Below are 25,113 nucleotides of genomic sequence, written 5' to 3' on the forward strand. Positions count from 1 at the left end.
TCACGTAGGAAATGTACAGTAAACATTTTTTTTTGTCCTACTTCTTTTATTTCTTAATAAAAACTGCCTCTTACATATGCTGGATAAAGTCTTATATTTTTCAGTGGTTTAGACAGTCCTTTCTGAAGTCTAATCTTTAGCAACAGCAGTGTATTTTGATGAATTCTCCACTGTACATCTTTGCCCCAAATAACACTGCTCTTTTTCTCTGGCTAATATTACATTTTACATTTTTGCTTTGCTCTTGTAACCCTTGTCTTTTCTGTTTGATTTTTCTCCTATTTTTTTGGTCTATGTCAGGTTTTGTTTGTCTCAAAATTTATAAAAATTATAAACTTGGGACTCAGAATAAAAGGAGGAATTTTTGGGACATACATGAGCAAAGGCAGTTTGGTGTTTGCAGGTTATTCTGCTGTAAGAAGGAATTCAGGCTGCAGCATTTCAGCTCCTCTAACATTGCTTCAAATCCCAGCCTGGAATTTCTTTTTTTCTTCTCCTGGCATGGGGATCAAAAACCATGGAAAGGATTTTTATCCAAGAGGTTTGTTTCACAGAAGCCATCAGAAGAAGATTGAACAGATGGTTATAGAATGTCTGTATATATCCTTAGGAATACTGTAAACACATGCCTTAGTGCATGCTCTATTAGCAAAATACTATATTTAAATATTAAAACTGAAGGTGGCATAAAATTTTAATTATCATAACTTAGGCTCAAAATAACATTCTTTTGTAAATGCCTCGTGAAATCTCTGTGTTTTCACACTTCAGCAATTTTTTTTGTAGAAAAAAAGTGCCAAAAATGTACTGACTAATTTGTAGCCTGCTGCCATATAATAACAATTAAGTTGCCATTTCACTTGGAAAAGTGACTAAATGGTGATACTCACTCAGCTGGCAAACATGCTGCTATGTTCTATTGTTTCAGTCTTAATAACTTTATAAACCATTATTGCTTGAGTACTGTAAAGCCAATAAAAGCCTTGAAGCACAAAGAATAAATGTGTCTTACACATCTTACCTGTGGCCAATAAAGCTTGGAAGCCATGGTCTTTACACACCAGAAGAACTTGGCCAAACTTGTGCATTTCTGACTTCACTTGCAAAGCCAGTGGTTTGCATAGATGGAAAAAAATGTTTGAAGGAAATAAGAACTTTACCAGAGAGCTAAATGATACAAAATGATGAGTGTACAGTAGATTTCAGTGCAACTGCTTTACATGGTGAGATTTGGAGAAGCCAAGTCTGCTGCCTTTTTTTTTTTTAATTTAGATGAATTTTTTTTTTTTATTTAGATGAAAAAATCTAACAGTGTTATAGAAGAAATTATTTTTTTTCCATTAATATATCCCTTTGCAAGGGAAAGGGGTATATTAATGGAAAACCTGAAGCAATACCCTATGGAGTGGAAAAGCCTCTGGTTTTCTTTCTTAGTGCTTGTTAGTTCTTAGGTGAGTAAACCAGCTGCTGTCCTGAGTCTTGCACTGCACACTGAAATTGTTTCTGAATTGCCTGCAGACACACAGAGATGCTTCTGAAACGCTGCTTTTTTTTTTTCCTAAGAATTCTTAAAACTCTGTTAATCCTTGTTTCACCAGTACTCAGAAAGGTTGATGTAGGTAACAGAATAGAAAGGAAGCAAAGCTTCCTGTACTCCTCTGAAAGGAGGCAACAGCCATTGTTTAAAGGCAACTCTAAAGAACGACTAAAAGTCTACTTTTAGTCATTTTATGATACCAAAACTATCTAGACAATGACTTTTATATTGGAGTGTAATTTAGATAAACTTAGTCTCAGTAAATGGTTTTTGTTTTCTTAGAGGTTGTTAAAGAAAAACCTCACTACAAAAACTTGAGGCAAAGGAAAAGAACATATGTCCATACTTTGATTTCTCTAAGTTGTAATTCTATACTTTCTTTGCAGAAGTTTTTTAATTATTTGGTACATTGCTGTAATTTTAAGTTCTCTGCAATTCTCAGATGAAGCAGTGCAATTTTACTAAGCACAGTAAACACTTAGAGCAAACATTAATCTGTAATTTTATTTTTTTTTTGTTAATGTGACCATTAAAGAAAAATAAAAAGTGGATCTCCTGAGAGAGTTTGGAAGAAGTACAGGTTGTCATGGCAAATTGAATCTTGTAATATTTATTCTCCTTTCTGGCATATATGTTTAATTTCTTTCCTCAGAGCCTTTAGTCATTTATTTTGCTGTATATCACCAAAGACTGACTTTTTTCATTCTTGCATTAGTGAGATTGATCTGTAGCAGTTCTCTATCAATCAGATTTTGCTTGTCACTTGTTTCCTCAGCCCACAGAACATTGTTGGACTCTGGCAGGTATTAAATACAATACATACTGAGCCTTGGGTGTGTTCTCTGCTCTTGGATGTTTCCAGCAGCATCCTCCACCCTCCTCCAGGGCTCTTGGGGTGGATGCCCTGTGTACACCATGAGAATGCACAGATCCCTCTGCTCTGGGGGCTCCTGTGAAAATCCTGATGGCACAAATGGAGATGTGGCTCTGGTCCCCTCTGGGGTCCCCTCTGTGCACACAGGTGGGGCAGCAGGGCTGGGCTCACACTGCAGGGTTGGAGTGCTTTTTAATCAAGTTAAATGATGCCATTTGAGCTCCCTTATCTAGGAAAGGCTGACTCAAGCCAATGCCAGGAGCTGCTGGTTGGTCAGCAGCTGTGAAATTTATCTTTTTTAACAATAAAAGAATTGCAAAAGGGAGTGAGCATTTGTGTTGAGTGATGTTACTGCACTGAGCCATCCCCAGTGGTGAGCAGGTAAAATGCACAGAGGAAATGGAACATGCAGCATGTTCCCAAAAAGCCACCATTGTTAGCAGAGAACAAAGGCTCCCCCCCAGAGTATATTGCAGTTACTGTCACATTCCCTCTGACAAAGGGACAGCCTTTCTTAAATTTTTCAGTTTTAGTATTCTAATGCATTATTAAAATATAAAACCCTTCCACTTTCAACTCTGTTGCTAAGGGAATTACAATTTCAAAATACATTCCAATGTATTTAAGCTTTCTCTACAGCAATTCTCACTGTTATGTACAAATCCTGATGGTAACAGGCAACATGACTGGTGGTGGAGGCCAATTGCTTTCTTTGTGAAAGACTTAAAATACAAAAGTAGAAAATATAACAAATGTATCAAATAGTGTGCAACAACATCTATAAAGTTTTTGCCTGAAAAGGTGATATTTTTATTCTTTTACATTTTGAGAACAACTGTGCGTGCTCTGCTAGTGGTAACATTGCATTGCATAATTCTGTAAGCAGTCTGTTCCCACAAACATCTCTAAGAATATGAAAGCTTGATCCCCTGGAAAAGGAAATGAGCTGAAATACAAATGGAGTTGTGCAAACCCAAAAGACAGTACAGAATATGGTTCACTGCTTTCTGTCTCTTGGTGTAAGTACTGAGCACACCTGCCAAGTTAACTTTCAGTTGCTGAAGTGTTACATAATGTGTGGGGGAGTTCCTGTCAGAAGGTGATTCAGTGTACTGGGTTTAAACACTGATTTCCTATTATCCTCTGTCGTGGACTTGCAGTTCATGCTTAACAAAATAATCTGCTTTTCTCCACTGCTTCTGTACAACAGGTGCAATGCTGTGTGGTGTGATGTGTTATGTAAGGGTGGAACAGTTCCTTTCTGAAATGTAGGAAAAAGCAGCATTTTTATCATGAAGTGTTGTACAAGAAACTGCAGTAACCAAAACTCTTATAGCTTAAACCAAATGTCCTCTCAAGGAATTGAGAAGTCCATCACAAATGCTGTGCTATCACTTTTGTTTTTCTAGTGACAGTGATGAGGAAAAGTCTAGAAGAGGCAAATCTCCCAAAGCTGAATTTAAAGATGAAGAGGAGACTGTGACAACAAAACACATTCATATTGCACAAGCTACAGAAATTACCACCATCAGACAGAAACGCTCAGCAAACCCTTCCAAAACCATTGACTTGGGAGCAGCAGCTCATTACACAGGAGACAAAGCAAGTCCAGAGCAGAACTCTGCTGCTCATCCTGCACAGCCCACGACAAAGGTGAGACAGCAGGACAGCACAGCATTTTGGAAGTTGTTTTCTTCTGTCCTCTAAGCCACTTTCTGATTTAGGGTAGGTTTTGTGATGCAGCCTTCAAGGGAGCTGTTTTATCAGAAATGTTTTGTTTATCACAGTCTGTGAAACAGTATAATTGTAATTAATTGTGATTGCTTTAAGGTGGAGAATGTTTTAAATATAGTCATTAGCATGTTTTGCTCTCTTCAGGACACTAAACAGAATTTTGGCACAAAGTGTTAAAGATTCCATGAAGCTGCACACTTACTGAAAACTTACCAAATTCTTCAGTTATAAAAGACTATGAGCTTTAGTTTTTCAGTATTTGATTTCACATTTTAGCCACATGGTTGTTGGCTTTAAAGCCAAATCTTCAAAGCAAAAGCAAACAAAATCCTTCAAAACCCCAAAAAACTTTTTAATGTCATTTGATTGATTAACAACATCGTGAGTTGAGATCTGGTGTCCTTTCTTCTCCAGGCTGCTGTCCCCTCTGGCAGCAAGTCCTCTAATGACCTGGTGGACCTGTTGTTTGATGGAGCCAGCCAGCCAGCTTCCACAGGTAGGTCTGGGGTCTGTTCCAGTTCTGAGGAGAAGCTTGTTTGTTGCTGGAATAAAGTAGATAAATTGAGAAATGAATACTTGAAAAAATGTAACGCTGCCCAGAAAGAGCCCTTTGTAGCAAGGTACTGTGTGTGCTATTGCATGGGACTAATAAATGTTAGGAGCACAAAGATTAGCTGCTAGATCAGTCTGTCAGAAACTGTGTGTGTAATGCAGTTATTTATAATTAACTCTAAAAGCAAGTGCAATCCATTCATATTCAAGCATTTCTCATAGTGCAGTTCAAAGGCTGGGCAGGTGGAAATGGATAATCTTCATGGAAGCTTTCATCTGAGGTATATGGCAAACTTCTTTTTTTGTCTGATTTTCTCTTGGCACTTGGTTGATCTAAACCCTAGAACCAAAAGGAAATTGCTCCCTAAAAATGGAATTACTCATTTAAAACACATCCTTCACTCTCTGAACGTATAGCAAATCTGTTAGTCTTCAATGGAGTTACCCTTATGCTCCCAAAATGCAGTTTCTTTTTAGGAGTGTGTTACATTTCAGTGCATTTCTAATAGATTGGTAAGAGTACAAAGGATCTTTTACATCACAGTTACCACAGTTCCATGAAAGTTAAGATCCTGGATCAGAACCACTATCCCAAGTCAATACTGAATTTTTTTCTACCTAATTCTTAGGGCAGAAAGGTTTCAAACCCTTTTTGTTTTATGTACAGTGTGAATGTTTTTATTTTTATAAAAATAAGATCCCATTGAGAATAGATGTTTCCACTTCAAAATGAACCTGCCCATATTTCAAACAGAACTATGGCAGCTTCTGTATTACAGTGTATTTAAATCTTTCATCACTTTGGCTCATTGTTGCAGTCATCCTTTTTTCTCTTTTTTTAATCTTTTTTCCTCCTTTTTCCAAAGCAGCATTTAGAAATGGTGCTGAGAAGAGGCACATTACCAGCTGTCCTGCTAAATAACCTCTGCTGACCTGAGCAGGCAGATGGAAAGGGTTCATTTGTAGTGACAGATCTCGTGTGGGAATCTTTGAGGCTTGCTCATGTTGAGAGGATTAGCACTGTCCTTCACACGCAGGTCACTTCTGACCACTGCTCCTTGCAGCCCAGGCTGTGGGAACATCCCCAGTGTCAGGCAAGGCAGAGGGAAGGGGTCAAATGCAGCCTTTGATGTGTCCTGTGAAGGAACTGGCAGGGAAGTGATGTCAGTTCAGGGAACTTAGGGTTTGCTTATCTGTGTATTTTCAGGTGCAGAGATGTGAAAGGGTTGATTGGGCTCAGTGTTACTCTTTACTGGAGCAACACAGTTTGTATGTGAGGGGGTGCTTGTTTGCCATAAAAGAGATGTAAAATCCCTGGTTAGACCTGCTGGGAGGATTTTTGGTGTTACTGAGCTGAGGTTCTTTAACCTTTCTTTAGAGATTTGCTGCATCCAACTTAATCTCTGTCACCTCTCTCTGAAACTCAGTTTCACTTGAAAACAGGCAAGAGATGGGGAGGAAAAGTTAAACTTGACCGAAGATGTTAAGGGGTTATTTTGGGTTTGAACTCAGTGCTGTTTTTAAAATTAAATTAATCCCTAGGCACTGTCAGGCAGCCCAAGGATAATGGGTGTAGCAGGGAGCATTGATTTTTATTTTTTCCTTCAAGCAAGTGGTCAGGAGTGTGTCATCTGTGTTTCTCATTCAGCATATAAACTCTGAAACCATTAACCTGTTCTGAACTCTGCAGGCACATATGTGGGGAAAAAAACACTTGAAAATGTTCATTGCAGTAGACAGGATAAACAGGATCAGATCAGGTTTTTAGTTTGATATTTCACTGTTCCTTTTTCATTCTTGGGTGTCAGAATAAAACGTGTATAAACACACAGGAGATGTTTATTAGATCACTTCAGAATTTGTGTTGAAGAAATTCCTTAACTTTTTGTGGAGTTGTTTCCCTCTTGAAAAGATGTTGAAAAGATGTTGAAAGAGTTTCTGTACTGCTGTGTCTGAAAATTCAGAGACCATCCTTGCATTCTCTGCCCATGTTTTATATCCTGCACTACACGCTCAGCAAGAAGACATTTCCCCTTGGAAGAACAGTCGCCTTCCTGGCAATGTCTACAGTAAAATAACATTAAAAAGAAATACAAGTACACATGTATTAGGAAGTGAATGGTTCCTTTTATTACTGCTGGCCATTTATTAAAAAGGAGATGGTTCTGGTTTAATTAACCCAGTTGAGAGCAGCAGATGGGGCAGAATGTCTTGCAGCGATAAGACAATTCCGAAATGGCACCAGATGTTGGAAGCTGTCCCTGGTGGTGTTTGAGTGCAGCACAGATGTTCCAGTCCCACCTGGCTGCCTCCTAAGCACTGCAGGCTAAGCAGCTGTGATGTAACCTATATAATGTACGCAGAGCACTAAAAGCAAAATAATTGAACTGCTGCAGCTTCTTCTGAGGGTGGGACAGCTTGGAGGTGAAATCTTTAAGGACAAACAAATAAGGTCAACTTCTTGGCTTCCTCTGGTCAGTGGAATACCTGCTTGAAAACAGTACCAATCATAACTAGTGATTTTTATAACTTTTCTGAGTTTATTTTAAAAATCAGCTTTACAATATGGTTCTTAAGTCTTCTGCTTTTATACCTTGGCCGTATCTTTTTAGTGAAAATTTGTTACTATGCTGTATTCAGAAGTCAATAATTTATATGCTGTATACAAATGTCTAGTTGGAAAACTTAGTGTTCTTGCTGCAGAAAAGAAGCAACCTTAAAAAAAATGAACACACATGGAAGCTCTGTCCCTGAAATCCTAATTCAAGATCATTGCAGAATCATTCATGCTTTAAGTAACACAAAAACTAAATATAAGGTGACATGTAATTTTTCATAAGGAAGCATAATAAATTAACTTTTATACAATAGAAATGGTTGGCCTTTTTATATTATGCTTCCAGATTTTTAATTTTACAAAGTGCCAAGCTGATAGCATCACTCCCCAGTTAAAAACTTGTTAATCTTTTTAATATCTCTGAATTTATTTTTGGAGGTGACAAAAATTTGCCTGTTTTAGTTCTTCCCATGGAAAACAAAACTGCAAGATCTGCAAGGCAGTTGGAAATAATCCAGTTTATTGTTGCTCAGGCTTGTATAAACATAGTGTGAGGATGAACAGGAAAACAGAGCTGACTTAGGGAGCAGAATCAATAAATGCCTTGTGTCAAGTGCAGAACAGCTTTTCTTCATAAATCCCACATGCAGCTGTTGCAATGGATCTTTGCACAGTTCTGTAACAGCTTTTGGTTTCTCTCTGTTCCTAGGTGGATCAAGTGACCTATTTGGAGGATTTGCTGATTTTAGTTCACCTGCTGCTTCAGCGAGTTTCCCATCATCACAAGGTAGGATTGATGTAGGGATTGCAGTGCTGCTGAAGGGTGGAAGGAGGGCAGGAGATGCCATGTGGCATTATTGAAAGTCCCTTCCCTTTCCAGGGTAAAGTGTTTGTGTAACTGGACCAAAGTGCTCTGGGAGGAAGGAAGATGCAGCCTGGCTCAGTGCATGTGCAGACACTTTACCTGCAGACAGACAAGCTTGTCAGGAGACATGGCCACCATCTGAAAAGGTTTCCCTTAAAATTAGACTGGAAGTCAATAAAATGTGCTTGGAAACCTCATAAAGTGATCCAGTTTCCTTTGGTGGAATCTTTGTGGGATCTACAGGGTTGCAGAAAACCCTGGAGTGGGGAGAGCTGGCTGGCTGTCCTTTGTGAAGTTAATTTGAGCAGTAGTGATGTTTGTGATGAGGGGTTCTCAGGGTGCAGGATCAGGTACAAAATGAGAAAAGAACAGCAAATCTACCTGGAGGCAGCTTTTAGTCAGCATGTTTCCATCTCCTCCTTTATTTTGCTGTGTTGGGAAGGCTCTGCTGGGCCTGGGTTGGTTAACAGACCTTCAGTGTACTTGGTAGGAAAGAATTGCTCTGGTTTTTGAGCTTTCACAGTCAAACCCAAGATGTTTTGCAAACACAAAGCTGCCCACTATGCAAATAACTCCTGTGTTAATACAGTCTAAATTGATATAATCCTTTATCTGCATTAACATGATTAATCTATTCCAATCACCATTATGCAGGGGACAAGGAGTCCTGTGAAATTATTAATCATTCCTGAACAGTGTAAGCCCCTCTAGAAATCTTTTCCTTGTTGATTAATCATCTTTGAAGTCCTACTGAAGGGGCAAAACCTCCTCCCTTTTACCCCCTCTTCCATTATTGGTGCTCAATGCACAGGTCTGAACACAGAAGGAGCACACTCAGCATTTACTTATCTATCAGGAATATTTAAAGTAGGTTTTAATTTTTAATATGTAATACTAATTGAAACATTCTAATATAGTGCCTCTTTGTGAGGAAGATCAAAGCAAATGTTCTGGTAAGGCCCTGAGCTAATGAATATTAGCCCACTTCATGCGCTGAAGTTGTTGGCAATACTTGGATTTTGTGAATAAATTTACTCTTCTACTTTTCTTTAAATTGTAATGTGTTGGTAAAGAAACATGACTAAAGGTTGAAGGTGTATGTTGATAAATATTTACACAAAGTGTTAAAGTCTGCTGCAGTCACCCATCAGTGGGTGGAATAGATTATGGAAGCAGCCATTGCATAGGGCAAGAAATAGAAATTGGCACTGGATTCATCTGCCCCAGCTCTGTGTTTTTGAGTCTCTGTTCAGTCAGCTAAAGAAATCCAAGAGATTATTTAAATGTTCACCAGCACTCAAAGCTCATTTCCTATGGCAGTGCTGTTGTTTGTGATGTAGCTGAAGTACCAAAAGTGAATCAGTGGGAGAATCAAAAAACCGGAGCTGGCCAGTGGCCCAAGCTCAGAGTGTGATTCACTGTGTAGCCTGTGAGCTGTTTAAATGGTGTTGCTTTATATTCAGCATCTTCTCCAAATGCTGTTTTAAGCTTTTCTTCCCCATCAGTGCTGTGAATCAACAGTTTCCCTGTTAATGGGGAAACATGTGTTTTGAGGGAGGGAACATCTCCTCCTGTTTGACTCCAAGGTTTGACACTCTCAGTTCACTGGTTTGTGTCACAACATCTGTGATGCTGAGGTGCCCTTGCAGGTGTCTACAAACAGCTCGTTCTGTTGGCTCTGCCTTCACAGAGAAATACACAGAGAGAGCTCTGAGTTCTGTGTTCTGATTTAACACGTGTCTCCAAAAGCCCTAACTATTGAAATGGAACAGTCTTTAAGTGATGAACTACAAGAGTTCAGAAAGCTGCTGCTGAGAGAAGTGATTGATCCAAGATTGAATTTCTGCTTCAAATCAAGGCATTTAGTTCAGGAATCAAATTTTAAAACTCTAATGTGTTTTATATGAACACTCCATGGATGGGAAGTGCTTATTCCTTATCACCTCAAATAAGCTTTCCTGGCAACCTCCTCTCAAAGTTCTGAGTTTTATTCCCCTCAGTGTAGTTTTATACAAAAAGCTACAGTTATATACAACCAAATTTGGATGTAGTTGTCTTTATTATGATGGAATTTGCTTTATCCAGTAGCTTGTTCCTTACAACTGCTCTCTTTGCAAATACCAGAATGCCAAGATAAAAGGTTGATCAATATTATCCAAGTTCTCAGTGTTGTTCTGGCTGTAGTCCCCAGTCTACCCCAAGTTATCTTCCAGCTGTACTTCAACTGAAACAAACCTGTCCCTGCTTGCCTGGCATCCACAGGTGACATCTTATCCAACATCTTCCACTTTCTGTGTACGGGTGTTTCATGTTTCCTTTCGTACCTTGTTAAAATTGTTGGAATATTCATGAGAGAGTGATGTCCAGATGGAGGTTCTACCTGCAGATGTTAATGTGGACGGACACAGATCAGCTCTCATTTGTTTCAGTTCATGGAATATGGCATTTGCTCAGTGCCTTTCTCTAAGTCTTGTCTTTCTTCTCTGTCTTCCTTCCTCCCACACTGTTGCCTTTTCTTCAGGTACAGCAACAAGTGGAAATGGAGACTTTGGTGACTGGAGTGCCTTCAACCAAGCTTCTCCTTGTGCCAGTGCTTCATCTGGAGAGCTCTTCAGCAGCACAGCACAGCAGCCAGCTCTAGAGCTCTTCAGTGGCTCACAGCCAGCTCCGGGCCAGCCTTCAGCTGCTTCCAATTCTATGGATCTGTTTGATTTGATGGGACCCTCTCAGACAACCATGACCTCCTCACAAAGCATGAATTTCTCCATGATGAGTTCCAATTCCATGGGTGTCAGTTTACCCATGTCCAGGTCACAGGTATGCTGCTGTTGCTACAGTTTGCTAATGACCTTCTTAATCACAGCTTTGAAAATGAATGCATTCCTCTCCTGGAATGCATTAGACCTGGTCACTCAGATGGGCTCAGCATTTTGTCAAAAATGTCTCAATTGCATCCTAAACAGAAAATCTCTTCTTGAAGATGGGTCTCATTCCTCTAGGAAGTGTAGCTGCTTTTTTGGAGCACTTGAGTTTGGTAGTGTAAGGCCATTCTCCCGATAATGTTACAGGTTTCCAGCCTCAAGTAGGTGGAGGTGAGGACTGGTCTGTTCTCCAAAATACAGAAGTGCCTGCTGCAGTGGAGAGTGGTTTGGAAACTGTAAGGGACCAGCTTGGTATTAGGAAGAAAGAATCAGCAGGTTTGAGTTCAAAACTTGGCTGCTGCTGGTCACTGGCACTCCACATTGATGTGGGACTTGCCCTCTGCTTACAAATACTCTTCTAATCTAACTGGAACAGCACCTGGCAGCCCTGCTTTGGGAGAGATAAAGTTCATGGCTTTGTGGGTTTTATTATCTTCTGTGGAAAACTAAATACTTCCTGTTCAGTTGTTTCTTACCAATAAATTGTTTCAAGGGAATCCCAACAAACTTTTCTTCTTTTTAGCCTCTGCAAAGCGTGAACCCAATGATGCCGAAGCCTAACTCACTTTATAATGCAAGGACAGAGATGGTCCAGAAAAATGCAAGCAAAACTCTACCCTCAACTTGGTCAGATCCCAGTGTAAATATCAGTTTGGACAATTTAGTACCTGGGATGCAGCCTTCCAAACCCCAACAGCCATCGCTTAATACCATGATGCAGCAACAGAGTAAGTGATCATTGCACTGTTATGCACACTGAGCCCTGTCTGTGTTCCATAGGCTGTCCCTCAGATCCAAGTCTCCTGTCCATTACTGTTTTCCTTCCTTTAGTCACACTTGTTTCATAAACCACAGTGACCTTGTGACACAAGTGTCCTTTAAATGGAGATTGGTGTGTCAGGAGGCTGTGTCTGTGCAGGTTCTGCTGTAGAGCTTGCGCCATGGCTGTATCTTGACTTTTGGCTTCCTAATCTTTAGAACTTCTCTAGAATATTTATTGGTATACAATGATACTCATACCTTCTGTAGAAGTTTTCTGAGTCTTCCTGCAGAAAATAGGGAAACAAGTGCAACAGAATCATAAAATCATTAAGGTTGGAAAAGACCTCAGAGTTTGCTGAGTCCAACCTGTGACCCAACCCCACCTTGTCACCCTGCCCAGAGCCCTGAGTGCCACATCCAGTCCTTCCAGGGATGGGGACTCCACACATCCCTGGGCAGCCCCATCCCGTGCCTGAGCACCATTTCAGTGCAGCAATTCCTCCTGATATCCATATCAGGAAGTAGCTGCAGGCCTGGCCATAGAGATTCCTCCTGGTGTTCAAATCAGGAAATATCTGCAGGCCTGGCCATCATATCCATGTTCACAGCAGTGACCACACAAGTTCCTTAAATCACAAGAGCTCCTTCGGTAGGAGAGGTTCCACTCGGTGATTTTTGTGCTCTTTCTCTTTGCTGCAGATATGCAACAACCGATGAATGTGATAACGCAGAACTTTGCAGCTGTGAACCTCAGCCCCCAGCCCAGCATGATGCCTGTGAGGGCGCAGAGCGGTGCCCTGCTGGGAGGGCCCGTGGGGCTGGCAGTGCCCGGGGTGATGTCAGGCACCATGGGCATGGCCTCCATGGCCCCTGCACCCTTGATGAACCAGGGAATGATGGGCATGAACATGGGAGTGCCGGCCACAGGAATGGGCACAATAGGAATGGGGGTACCCAACATGGCTATGACCTCTCTGACTCCTGGGACTGTACAACCCAAGCAAGATGCCTTTGCAAATTTTGCCAATTTTAGCAAATAAAGATTGTAAAATAAATAAATAAAATGAGATTAAAATAAAATAAATGGGCAGACCGAATGAAGGATTTTTAGCTGCACAAATATAGCTGGGGAAGGGATGGGAAACACTGATCAATTTTTTTTTTTCTTTATCAGTTAAAGTGTCTACATAAAGAACCAAAAGCTATTTTCTAAGTGTTGAAATAACTAGTGTTCAAATTCTGGAGAGGTCAGAGATTCTTCTAAGGAATGTGTTGGATGATTTTGCAAAATAATTTGTATTAAGACCATCAAAAAAACCTTTCCTACGTAGAAGAACCAATTTTAACTTTGAGACTTGATGGAAGACTGGATTGGGGACTGGGTAAAAATGTTTGAATCTAATTTTATACTTTTCTTTTTCTTGAAGAGCTTTGACTTTCTTTTCCCCCTCTCCCTGATCGCTTTGTCATAATTGGATCATTCCTTTTACTACCACTGAGTCCACAATTGTGAAGTCACTCAAGTACTATGATCAGTTTTTTATAAGAATATATATTTTTGTCCAAAAATGGCTTACATATGTGACTATGGCTAATTCAAAGGGACCTGGAATGTATATATACTTTTGCTAATGTTCCAGCCACACTGCTGTATTACCCAAATTTTTATTGTAAAAATTCTCTCTCAGCAATTTGGTGATCAACAGATTTTTGGGGTCTTAACCTGCTTCTAATGTTACAACTGATATCCTGTGCAAGTCTGGGAGAAGCTTTATCCAAGACAGCTGGAAGGTTTCCTTTCAGAAAACTCCAGAAAATAATGCACTTTCTTGGAGTTCTGTTCCAGTGGCACTTGGCATCCTTTGTAGCACCAACGTCCCCAAGGAGCCACTGGTTTAGGGCATCAGCAGCAGGTGAATCACACTTCAGTGATGGAAATCTGAACCTAACTTAATCCAATGGCATTGGATCCTGACTTTTATACAACGCTTGGTGATTCTTTTGTGTAAATATGGCATTAGCAGCTGTGGAATCCAATAGAGGAGTAAAAAAAATATATATATTAATAAAGGAGACCTGTAGCAGTCAAAGATTTTACTGATTTACTGAAAGCAAAAGAGTGAATTAAGGTTTTGGGGGGTTTTGTTTTTTCTTCTGTAATTCTGCATTTAAGTTCACATGAATCAAGATTTTAGAATCTGGAACACAAAGACATTGTTATATTCACAAGCTGGGAATATTGTTAAGAATAAGCACTATACTATAGGTATGAAATTTATTGCCTCCCTTTTCTTATGTTGGATTTCTTTTTTATTATTAAATTGATAAAACTTTGTTTCCATTGTATTCATAATGTTCTGTTATACATAACATTAAAATGTTCATTAAAATCAATGTTGGGCTGCTTTTCCTTTCATTCCGTTTGACGTTTATGAGAGCATTTGGGAAAAAAAAATAATTATAATTTGGGCAAAGTAATTTTTATAAATAATTTAAAATTGTTTAATGACTTCTTATCTGAAGCCTTTCCTATCCGGCTCTACCGTTAGGAATTAAAAATGAAGCAGGCAAGATATCCTGACCCGCTCCAGCCTTGCTAATGCTCCATCTACAACATTTCTAATTAGGCAGAAATTCATGTACTTCAGCTAAGTGGTAATGAAAAGTGATTCATTTGCTGAATAAGAGATGAGAGTGAGTGTAATTAGCTGACTGCGGTTTTTAATCTTTCAACAATTCAATGTGTTTAAATTAGTTTCAAAGAATAGGAGCTTTCAAGTGTTGTTACATCAAAGTAATCAAGGCAGCCTTCAACGGCTGAGTAGGAGAGATGGCTCTGGTTCCTGTTCTGAAACCTTTACACTTATTTGGAATAATCATCTTCAAACCCTCTCGTTGGAACAGATGGGAAGGCTCAGACTGGTTCAATGTATGCAGAATTGTGGTGGGAAGGACTGGGAGATGGGGCTGGGGAAAGCTAAACCTGGAGTCAGTGTTGTTACCCTGTCATGCTGGAGGGTGCAGTGCCTCCCAATCCTCCTTTGGCATGAATAGGATGAGTCTGTTCCTCGTGTTGTCCTTCTGAGGTGGGTCTGGCCAGTGAAATAGCTCTGAATGGAAGGACCCGTGTTCCTGTTCAGGTTGTTCACATCTCTTCAGATGAACACTTGGTTTTGCTTCTAATTGGTGTTGGTGATAACAAAGCAGATTTGTCAGGGGTTGGAGTAACTCCAGTGGAAAATGTGGTCCCTTTGGGTGGCTGTTTGTGGTTGTGCCAGTTCCACCTCAGTCAAGGGTGCCCTGGCTCAGGGAGCAGCCCTAGGGGTGACCTGATCTCTGTTCATCCCATGGGTCAATGTCCTCCCTATGGATCAGGGTGTGTGTGGAGTGTGAGGAGCAGCTTTGTCAGCCAGCCAGGTCCTCTGCAGCTGGGTGAGAACAAAGTCCTTCAAACCAAAACAAACATCAGAAAAGAAACTCTGGAAAGATTCCTTCAGAATGTGGGCCAGGTGCATCCCTGTGCATCTTTTCTGCAGTGATGAGAGCCTGCAAGTTTTCTCCCCAGCTCAAGCACATGGATCACAGGTAGCAGTGCTTGGTAGAATGTAGTTTACATCTTTATTTAAAGACTGAATATAAAATGGGTATTTGCTTAAGACAATATTGAACTTGTGTAAGACAAATACCATAAAATGTTTCCATCTCTGCTATTTCAGGTATGAACCAAATAATATCTTTAAGCTAGAAATTACCTTTCCTGGTGAAAATGCCAATGAGCTACTGTGTGAATGGGGACAGATCTGCCAGTTATCAACTGCTACATTATACAATTCAAAATCATGCTGCTGTGTTAGCACAACTGCTTTCTTCATTTTTGAAGCCAGGTCCAGCTGTACCTGTGGTCTCTGCAGAAGAGTTTGGCTGGCTGGGTGTTGTATATCTGAATATAGAAACACAGAATTCAATATATAGAATTACATGATTCTGTAAATTAACTTTGTGTTTGGTCCTGAGAGTTAAACTTTTACCACCTCTGGATTCTGTAGCTTCTAAACTTTAAAAGAGTTCAATTGAAACGAGTGCAATCCTTAGTAAAGTTTGTCTCTACTTCAGAAGGGGAGAAAAGGGCAGCAGAATCCAACTCTGTGTTTGGTTTTTTTATAGAATCATTAAAAAAATGCATCTTGATGTGTAAAAAGGAGTTATAAATTCCAGCACAGGTGCGAGTTCAATGATAACTAGAGCATCCACCATGTTCTACAAAAGAAATTATATTCAAAACAGCTAAACAAGGGTATTTATAGCAGCATCTGTTTCAGCTCTATCTGTCAGCTAAGAACAGTCTGACACAGCTTAGGGGAGGTGGGGGAGGGATTTATCAATGAAGTGTTTACATAATGCAGGCAGGCATTGTATACTCAAGGTGATACCAGCCATAACAGGATAACAAATATCTAAAGACACTTTTATTCTCAGAGGCCTTTGCTCCAGGAGTCACTCTACAAAATTGCCTCCATGTTCCTCTGTGCTCGCCTGTGAACACACTCACAGCAGATGACATTTTATACTGCCATCGCTGCCTTCTGGTTAAGCCTTTTAATGCTGAGGGCACTTTTGGTTTTAATTGTTTTCCTTCCTCACAAGTTTTATTCCAAGGTGTCACTGACTGAAATTTAGAATTTTTTCAGGTTTTCAATTGTTGCAGAATTTCAAGCTCTTTCTCTCCGGGTGATGGAAGTGCAGCTCCTTCTTGGGACGGAGTGGGGCTGTTGCTGTGTGCAGTTAGCCAGAAACCACAATCCCCAGGAACCTCTTTTGCCCAGATCCCATGGACTTGGAACTGACTCCAATGTTTTAAACATTTCCATGGGCAAAGGGCTTCCTGTGGGTGGTGGTGATAGCCCTGCTCCTGGGGGCTGCTTTCAGAGCTTGGAGCAAAGAATTTGCAAAGACATCTCGGTGAGCTGGGTTAATGTTGTGAGACTCAGAAGGATGGTCCCTAGAATTTGTAGGTCAATCTCTACAGCTTGTTCAATGATCTGGTCACAGTTTTATTTAGCTGGGATGCCATGGAATTTTTCTTCTCCATGTAAAATGGCCTTTTAAAAGTGAGATGTGTCTAATTTTCATTTCTTATGTGCTTCTGCATCCACTATTCACCTAAGGAATGATAAGAGGTACGAAAAAATCTGTAGAATGGGGAAAATTAATTAAAGTGCCTTTGCAAAACTCAGTGTATCCCTGGATTCTGCAGCTGAGGGTTCTTTACATGGAGTAATCCAGTCTCTATATCTACGTAAATCCTGCATTTGTACAACACAGTAAAGGTTCAGCTCATGTGTGTTTTTAAAAATGTCTTTACTCCTCACAAATTTCCAGATTTTTTTTTTTAATTGCGCCATAAGGTACTGGCTCAGTAATTAACTGGTTCTTTAATCGAGCTACAATTACTTTGTTTCATGAGAAGGGAAAAAAAAGAATGTACACCAAGACAGAGCTACTTTCGACATCTGGGAACCTCCTAACAGCTGGCTATCTAATGAATATGCATCTGCTTAAGAGGCTGTAGGCCATTAATAAACCAATAGATATAAAACAGAAACAATCTTTGTCAGCTTCAAATGAGATTGGATGCAATGTGCTGTGAAGTGTCACTGTCACATTGAATCCAGCCGGGGAGGTTAACGCGGCTCCGCGGCGGAGAGGGCGGAAAAGCAGGGACAGGGACAGGGCCGGGCCCGCCGAGCTCTGCGGGTGCTGCTGCCACCCTTGGCCTCCTCATTTCTCCTGGACCCGCTGGGTTTGAGGCACTGGTGGCCTTTTGTTTGTAGCTGTGTCTGTTTGGGTCTGACACAGGAGGATGTTGGGTTTCCCACACAAAATGATTGGAGCGACGCAGGAATCGCTCACGTGAATAAACGACTGGGGAGAAGTTACAGGAATGTGATAAAAATGCACCGATTTGACTGAGACCTGGGGCTTTGTAAGGAGGCTCAGAACAGCCCCTGAGCTGTGTTGTACTACAGGATTGTTGTAGGGTGAAATAAATCCCCTCAAAACAGTGACAGTGACCTCATGTGACTGTACAGGTATCTCTGACCCCTCTAGAGTTGTATCTGTGCTTGTTCCAAGGTGGGAAGCTCATATGTTGTCCCAAGCTGTACCAGCATTTGGTACCTTTCCGTTGTTCTGCACCTTTGTTTCCTGTGGCAACTCCCATAAAATGTGAATTGGATTTATTTTAGAGCTCTCTATCCTTTCTGCACAGCCTGTGTTAGTGCAGTGGGTCCTTCCTTTCAAGGGATGGTCACCCCAGGCAGTGGGTCCTCACAACAGTTGAGGAATGGTACCTGGGTGGCATTTTCCTAAGAGAAAATCCATTATTTCAGCTCCAGCCCCACTATTGGAACAGGGCACTGTCAGCTGCAGCAGAGCTGGGCTACAGGCACCCCTGGGATAGGGGCAGCATTTATTTTGGGTTTTGGGGACCTGGAGTGACAGTGTGGTACCTCCCCTGGACTCTGCTTTAGAGCCAGACTTACACAATGTATGTTTCAGTTCCGAGGAAGCTCTCTAAATTGAGATTTGGAGTCGTTTTCTGTGCAGCTCAGTTATAAAGAGCAGTCTTCAGTTTAGCAGAAATTGTAACGTGAAGTTTTTTGCCCCTAGATTTACAGGTTTTTGTTACAAGAAAATGGAAGCAAGAGAAGTTAAAATGGGAAGATGAGTGCTCTGTAATTACTGCAGATCTTACTAGCAGCTTCTCAAGAGAGAAAATTTGCACTTTGCATCATCACATCAATATAATTTAAACCAAAATCTGTTAATAAGATTGACTTAATTCCTAGAACAGTGTTTGTCTTACCCTTAGTTTTAAGACAGTAGAATTACTCAAAGTCCCTTTCAGAGCTGCAGCCGCCCTGGTGACAAGTTTAACTTCTGAGTCTTGAAGTTTTACTTCAAGGCTTGGTGTACAGGGGAGGAGTGAACCTGTGCACTACAGCCAGCCTGGAATTTTCTCTCCTCACCTCACTGCTGCACTGCCACAGCCCCTGGGCAGCAGGAAGGGCTGTGCTCGGTGAGGGGAGCAGGTTGGTCAGGGGGAGCCGCCCACTGCCCTCTCCAGAGCTCTCCCTTTCAGCCCAGCGCTCTCAGATTGCCAGGGGTTTATCTTTTTTGAGGCAGACAAAAGAGCACGAGGCAAAGGAGGGCCGTCCTTTTAAGTGCTTTCACTTTTCAAGGTCATTTGTGGAGCTTTTATCAATCAGAAAGCTAAATCCATACAAAAAGCATCTATAATGAACCAAGCATATCTCAAGCCTTATCCCTGCAGCTGAATACGAATTATCCAGGAAGGTGCTTCAGTGGCCATGTTCACCAAGTTCAGCATCTCTGTGAACATTTACAAAGTAAGCAGAGAAGCCACTACCATTGTGATTTGGCATCTATCAATTTCTTGTCTTTTTTTTCTGTAATTGATTTATTAATTACAGCATCTTAATGATCTATTTAAAATAAATAAACCATTTACACCATTTCAAAGGTATTTTGTGATGTTCAGCTGATATTAAAATAGCACCAGCCTTATGTGCTTTTTCAGCAAGTGACCTAATTAGTTAATAAAGTAATTGAATATTAAAAAGGATGTTGCAAGTGATTAAAATTTAAGAGCCTTCAGAACATTATTAAAGCTATAAATCATACATCACTGTTTTAATTTGCATAGCTACAGAATTACTAATGGTCCCACATGCATAAGCTACTTGGCAATTAGTCTTTTAACAAACTGTTGGTGATACTATAAGGTTACCACAATCTTTCCCCATTTTTGATTTGGAAACAAAATCCAGGATTGGAGAGCACTAAGGGTTAAATTCCTAAAAGCCAGGACATTTGGTTCTTTCAGTTTTCTCTCTACCAGCCTCTGTTTACCTCTTGTCCCTCCACCTTCCAGACAGGAGAAGGTGGAGGGACAAGATCCAGGTCCCCCCAAGGTGTGTAAAGGAGTTGAGGAAGTGTCTGCTCCCACCTTGAGCTTCCTGAGCTGGCCTCCAAGTGGTTTTCCAGCCCAATGTGCATAAATTCCCCTACCTGGTGCTGGGCCATTTTCCACATTTCTCTCATATACACGCAGCAGTCACAGAGCCCCATTCCTGGGAAGGAAAGGGGAGACGCTGGGCAGACAAAGGGAGCTGCTGACTGCCAGCAGTCATACCTGAGCCGTGTCCCATGGACATTGCCTTTCTGATGTGGGTGAACCACACCAGGTGCTCATCACCTTCCATTCTCTGTGCTGGAGCTTGCAGTTCATGGGAAATCTCAAATATCTGCAAACAAAAAAAGAGTTGGAAAAATGATGGGAGCTCCCTGCCCTGCACCACGGGGCAGCCCTGGTGATGAGGGTCAGCTGCCCACGGCCCCTGGCCGAGGCCTCGGGCTGGCTGCAGGCAGGAGGAGAGACAGGATGACAGGTTTTAACTTAATTAGGCACAAGCGGCACTGGCCGGGTGAGCTGCCCCGCTCTCCCCAGCATTCGGCATCTCCGCGGCGGCGGCTCCCGGCCCCGGCAGTGACGGCCAGCGGAGCACGGTCCAGCGCGCAGGCAGAGCGCGGCTCTGTCTCTGCCTTCAGCACTCGCAGCCTGACAAGAGGCAAACGGTGCTGGGCAAAGGGAATGACCCGGTGAGCGATGGAGCACAGCTCGGCCCCGGCGGCTCCGCGGCGGCAGCTGCGGAGAGGGGAACGGCCGGAGCTCCAGCACAGCGGCTGGGCCGCTTGTCCCAGCTCCGCAGCCTCTGCCCCGGAGCCCCAGCGGTCCCAGCTCCGCAGCCTCTCCCCCGGAGCGGTCCCGCGGATCGGATCGCACTCCTGTCCTTGTCACCTCCCACCCGGGCTCCCCGCAATGATTTCTCTGCTCCTGTTCCAGGGCCGGACTCACAGCAAATGTGGGTGCCTGAGCAGTTGCTGATTTCCCCAGGGTCATCATGGAATGCTTTGTGTTGGAAGGGACCTTAAATATCATCTAATTCCAACCCTCCTGCCAAACCAACCAACTTTGCACCAGACCAGATTCTTCGGAGTCCCATCCAGCCTGGCCTTGAACCCTTCCAGGGATGGGGCAGCCACAGCTTCTCTGGGCAAGCTGTGCCAAGGCTTCAACACCCTCACAGCCAAGAATTTCTCTCTAATATCTAACCTCAATTTACTCTTTCAGCATGGAGCCATTTCCCCCCTTGCCCTGTCACTGCGTGCCCTTGTCCTCTCTCTCTTTGGGAGCTGGGATTCCAGCATCCCAGCCCATCACAGGGACTGGTGCCTGTGTGGCCTTTGCTCCCCACTCCTGCCCTCACACCCTGCCCAGCTGGGTCACTGCAGGTGGCTGCCTGAGTAAGCTGTACCTTCATCTTGTAAGCCTCAAGTATTTTTTTTTCTTTTTCTTTTTTTTTTTAATAAATTGAGCAAAAATAGGCTTTACAGAACAGCATTCACATGTGAAACAAAGACACTGTTTCACCCAGTCAGCAGAAGCCTTGGTGTAGTTTTGGTTATTAAAGTGCTACACTACCAGAAGAATTTCATTTATGGGTAGCAAAAACTTTCCAGGAGTTTCCTTTGAAGCTTTTATTGAGGTCAGGGGCTGCAGCCTTTTGTAATCTCTCTGTGTCAGCCTACAGCAGTTTTGGGAAGCCCTTTTGCTGGATATTGTGACCAGCAGCAGCTCTTTGCTCATTAGTTTACTCTTGCTAATAGATGTGAGGCCAGGGTGGAGGATGCTCCTGGCAGTGATGCACGCTGCTGCACTAATGCTTGCCATGACTGCAATAGAGGGAGACAGAACCACCTCTTTTAAGGGTCTTTTTAATTAAAACACCAAGCTGAGCAATGGGTGACTTCAGAGCATTTTGACCTAACAAGGACTGACAAGCACGTGGCTGCTTTTAAAATAAACTAATTAATAGCCACTATCTTATCAGTATAAAACTGTCAGCACAGGAGGAGGGTGGGCAAACCCAGATGCAAAGCATTTGTAAATGAGGCTACACACACACACACACACACACACACACACAAATGTTACTGCAGCACCAGCAACACACCAAGGAACACACTTTGAAACATCCAGCTCCAAAGGCAAACAGGAGGGGCCTGGGGCTGATTCCATTTCCAATCACACCTCTGGTCTGATTTTAGGGAAAGTTTACATCAACAATCTGTTTCTGTGCACCTTGACTCCACCACCAGTATCACTTCAATGCTGCAACATCACCTGCCAGCCCTCATGGCATAGGAAGGGAACCAGAGCCCACCGGGGGTGACACATCTGCCTTTGGACCAGCCTACTCTGCCCAGTTGAGACATAAACTTTTTAAACACCTGGTTTTCAAAACACTACAAGCACAGGCAATTTCAGAAGCAAACACAGCTGGTGCCCCTCACCCAAACACACAGTCAGTAACTGTCCCATGTACACTGACTGCTCCTTATTCCATATGGGATCCCTTCCCTGGGAGACACTCTTCCAAAAGAAGACAACTCAAAGCCATTTCCCTGCTCTCACATTTATGCTCTGGATGCCAAGAGCATCCCCCACCCCTCTGTCCAGCTTCCCACTGCTCTCATTTCCAAGCCTCCAAGGCAACTGTAAGTTTTTCTCCTGATGTTTTTTTACCAGCTTTGGGACATTGCCTAACAGTTGCTCACTTTTCCCCAAAAGAATCAGCAAGGAGCCCTTGTTCTCAGCAGAGGAGTGCAAGATCAGGAACGTTCTGCTTTCTGGTTGAGCTTGTCCCAGCTCACAGAACAGACCTGGCTGACTCCAGCCCTGCAGCCCCAGCATCACTTTGAGCTCTTTCCTCTGAGCGTGGTGAGTATCCTGTTTGCCATCCTTCCTGCTGCTCTCTGCCATTAGCATGATAGCATCAGGTTTTCCACTTAAGCTCCCACATCCTTTTCCTGATCAACACGTTGTACAATTGTTCCATTGACCACGCTCTGATGGAAAAAACGTACCGAGCTTGGGCCTCGTCCCCTGGAGGGCAGGACAGCGAGGGGCTGGTTTCCTTCTTCCAGCCTGCTCTGCTGCATTTACACATAACTCTACCACAGCACCCACATTCTAAAACAACAGTATTTTATAGGATTTACTTCACTGCATCATTGTGTATAAATGATTTGTGATTTCTGCCTGTAAATATGTGACAAGGTAAGGATACCCACAGAGTGCTCCTTTACAGCCTGGGCAGCAGTGCCAGCAGTCGCTGTTTCCCAATGTGTTCCAGCAGACCCAGCACCAGCTCTTGCACTCCTCCCATAGCCAGGGTTTCCTCCTGCCATGGCCTCATCCCTGCCGGACAGATACAGGACTCCTCTGCTCCTATACACAAAGCACCCACAGGAGTTCCCTGGCAGAGCTGTGCTGTCACTCCTGCTTGGCCTGGCAGTGGTTTTGCTTTTCTCCACCAAGTGCTGCCTCCCTGCAACATCTTCAGATTTGTGTCTGCACATTCCCTGTGATGTTTTGCCCTACATGGAGTTCCCTTTGACCAGAAGATAACTTGCAGAGATGCACCTAAGCCAACGCACAGGGACTAAGCTTTGACCAGTGCATGCCATCAGCCCCTGTTGTCAGCCCTGAGCTGGAGGTGAGGGCTGCCCAGGGAGGTGCCACTGTCCCTGGAGCTGTTCAAGGAATGATGGATGTGGCACTCCATCTCTGGTCTAGCTGACAAGGGGGGGATCAGCCACAGACTGGACTCCATTATCCTGGAGGTCTTTCCCAACATCAGTGATTCTGTGACTGTGTGAGGACTCTGTCCCAGTGACTCCAGGGCTGTTTTTAGGGGGAAACTTCAGCCTGTTGCGAAGGGAGAGATGATGCTGAGCAAATACTGCTCACAAGGCAGGGAGACTCGGCAGCCGGGGCCTGACCTGGGCCGTGTGAAGCATGGGGAGCACAGACACAGACAGACACATTCAGGCACACAGACAGACACACTCAGGCGCACAGGGACACGGACAGACACACAGAGACACATTCAGTCACACTCGGTTCCTGCAGGAGCGGCCCCCCGGGCGGTGTTTGCGGCCCCGCTGCCCCGAGCTCTCCCCTCCGCCCCCTCAGTCCCCTCACGGCCGCCGCGGGGTTTCTCTGCCCGCTGCTGCCCCCTGGCGGGGCGCGGGCCCGGCGGCGCCGCGGCGGCTCCAGGCCGGGAGCGGGAGAGTGACCGGGAAGGGCCCGTCCCGTCCCCGCCGCCCCGCACGGCTGGGGGTACCTCCGGTGAGCCCGAATCTCCCGTTTTTCCCAGCGGGAGCATCAGCGGATTCCTGCTCGGTAGGGCACGCCTGGCGCTTCCGTGGCTGCGCTGCCCGGACATAGGGAGAGGCTTGGCTGAGACTCCCAGCGGAATAGAGAGAAGCCTGAAAGGCTGTAGCGCACAGGGGAGTGTTTAGACAAACTTTCTGGAGCATTTAGTGCCCATGGAAGGGAGAAATCCAGAGCCCTGAAAATCTCCCGAGCATCTCTCCAGCCTCTGTCTCCTGCTTGGGATGGGGTTCCCGGGATCAGGTCCAGGGGGCACAGAAAGGGAGCACCTGTTGATCCCGCAGTTCCCAGGTTGCAATGGGCGTTACTCCTTCTAGCCAAGGGCAGGGACACCTTCCACATCCCAGGTTGGTCAAGTCCCATCCAACCTGGCCTTGGACACTCCCAGGGATGGGGCAGCCACAGCAGCTCTGGACAACCTGTGACAGGGCCTTACCACCCTCAGAAGGAAGAATTTCTCCCTAAAAAACCATTTCTGATCCAAATGTATCAGCATCACTTACCATGGGATTAGAAAGGATCCTGGAAGTCACTGGCTATGCACACTCTGGAGCAGATGCTGGGATGCTGGCTCTGGACCTCCCCAGGTCCTGGAAAACATCTGCTGGCACTGTGGAACACCACACACTGAGGTAACAGACCTTTGAGTGATCAGGCCACTGATCATTGATCACTGGTCACTGATCAACCACCAGGCCACTGGTGGTTACATTTATCAACATGAAGTTCACTTCCCTTCTGCATCTCTAAAAAACAAGTATCATGGTATTGTTACTCTGTAGATTCATACCCTTTGAACACACAAATGATGGGTTTGTCCCCAGTTATGTGACTAGAGAGCAGTGCTGTATTCACACCTGGGGGTCTCCACCCCCAGCATTTTTCCTAACCAGGCAGTCCCAGCTCCTTCACTAACACAATACACATCACTGTATTGGTAGAGCACAAAAAAATCATGCTTTGAGGCAAACTGATACATGGATATATTT

General features: G+C 43.4%; 1 protein-coding gene across 1 annotated transcript in view; it reads left to right on the forward strand.

The window, feature by feature from the left end:
- Window positions 1-12,886, forward strand: part of CLINT1 (clathrin interactor 1) — a 44,817-nt gene extending 31,931 nt beyond the window's left edge. Inside the window, exons 7-12 of the mRNA XM_064725112.1 lie at window positions 3,821-4,064; window positions 4,560-4,641; window positions 7,964-8,041; window positions 10,641-10,936; window positions 11,564-11,768; window positions 12,502-12,886. Of these exons, the coding sequence (XP_064581182.1) occupies window positions 3,821-4,064; window positions 4,560-4,641; window positions 7,964-8,041; window positions 10,641-10,936; window positions 11,564-11,768; window positions 12,502-12,842 (1,246 nt within the window). The 3' untranslated portion in view covers window positions 12,843-12,886. The remainder of the gene's footprint in view (window positions 1-3,820; window positions 4,065-4,559; window positions 4,642-7,963; window positions 8,042-10,640; window positions 10,937-11,563; window positions 11,769-12,501) is intronic.
- Window positions 12,887-25,113: the final 12,227 nt, after the last annotated feature.

The sequence above is a fragment of the Zonotrichia leucophrys genome, chromosome 13 (assembly GCF_028769735.1).
Source record: "Zonotrichia leucophrys gambelii isolate GWCS_2022_RI chromosome 13, RI_Zleu_2.0, whole genome shotgun sequence".
NCBI classification, from domain to species: Eukaryota; Metazoa; Chordata; class Aves; order Passeriformes; family Passerellidae; genus Zonotrichia; species Zonotrichia leucophrys.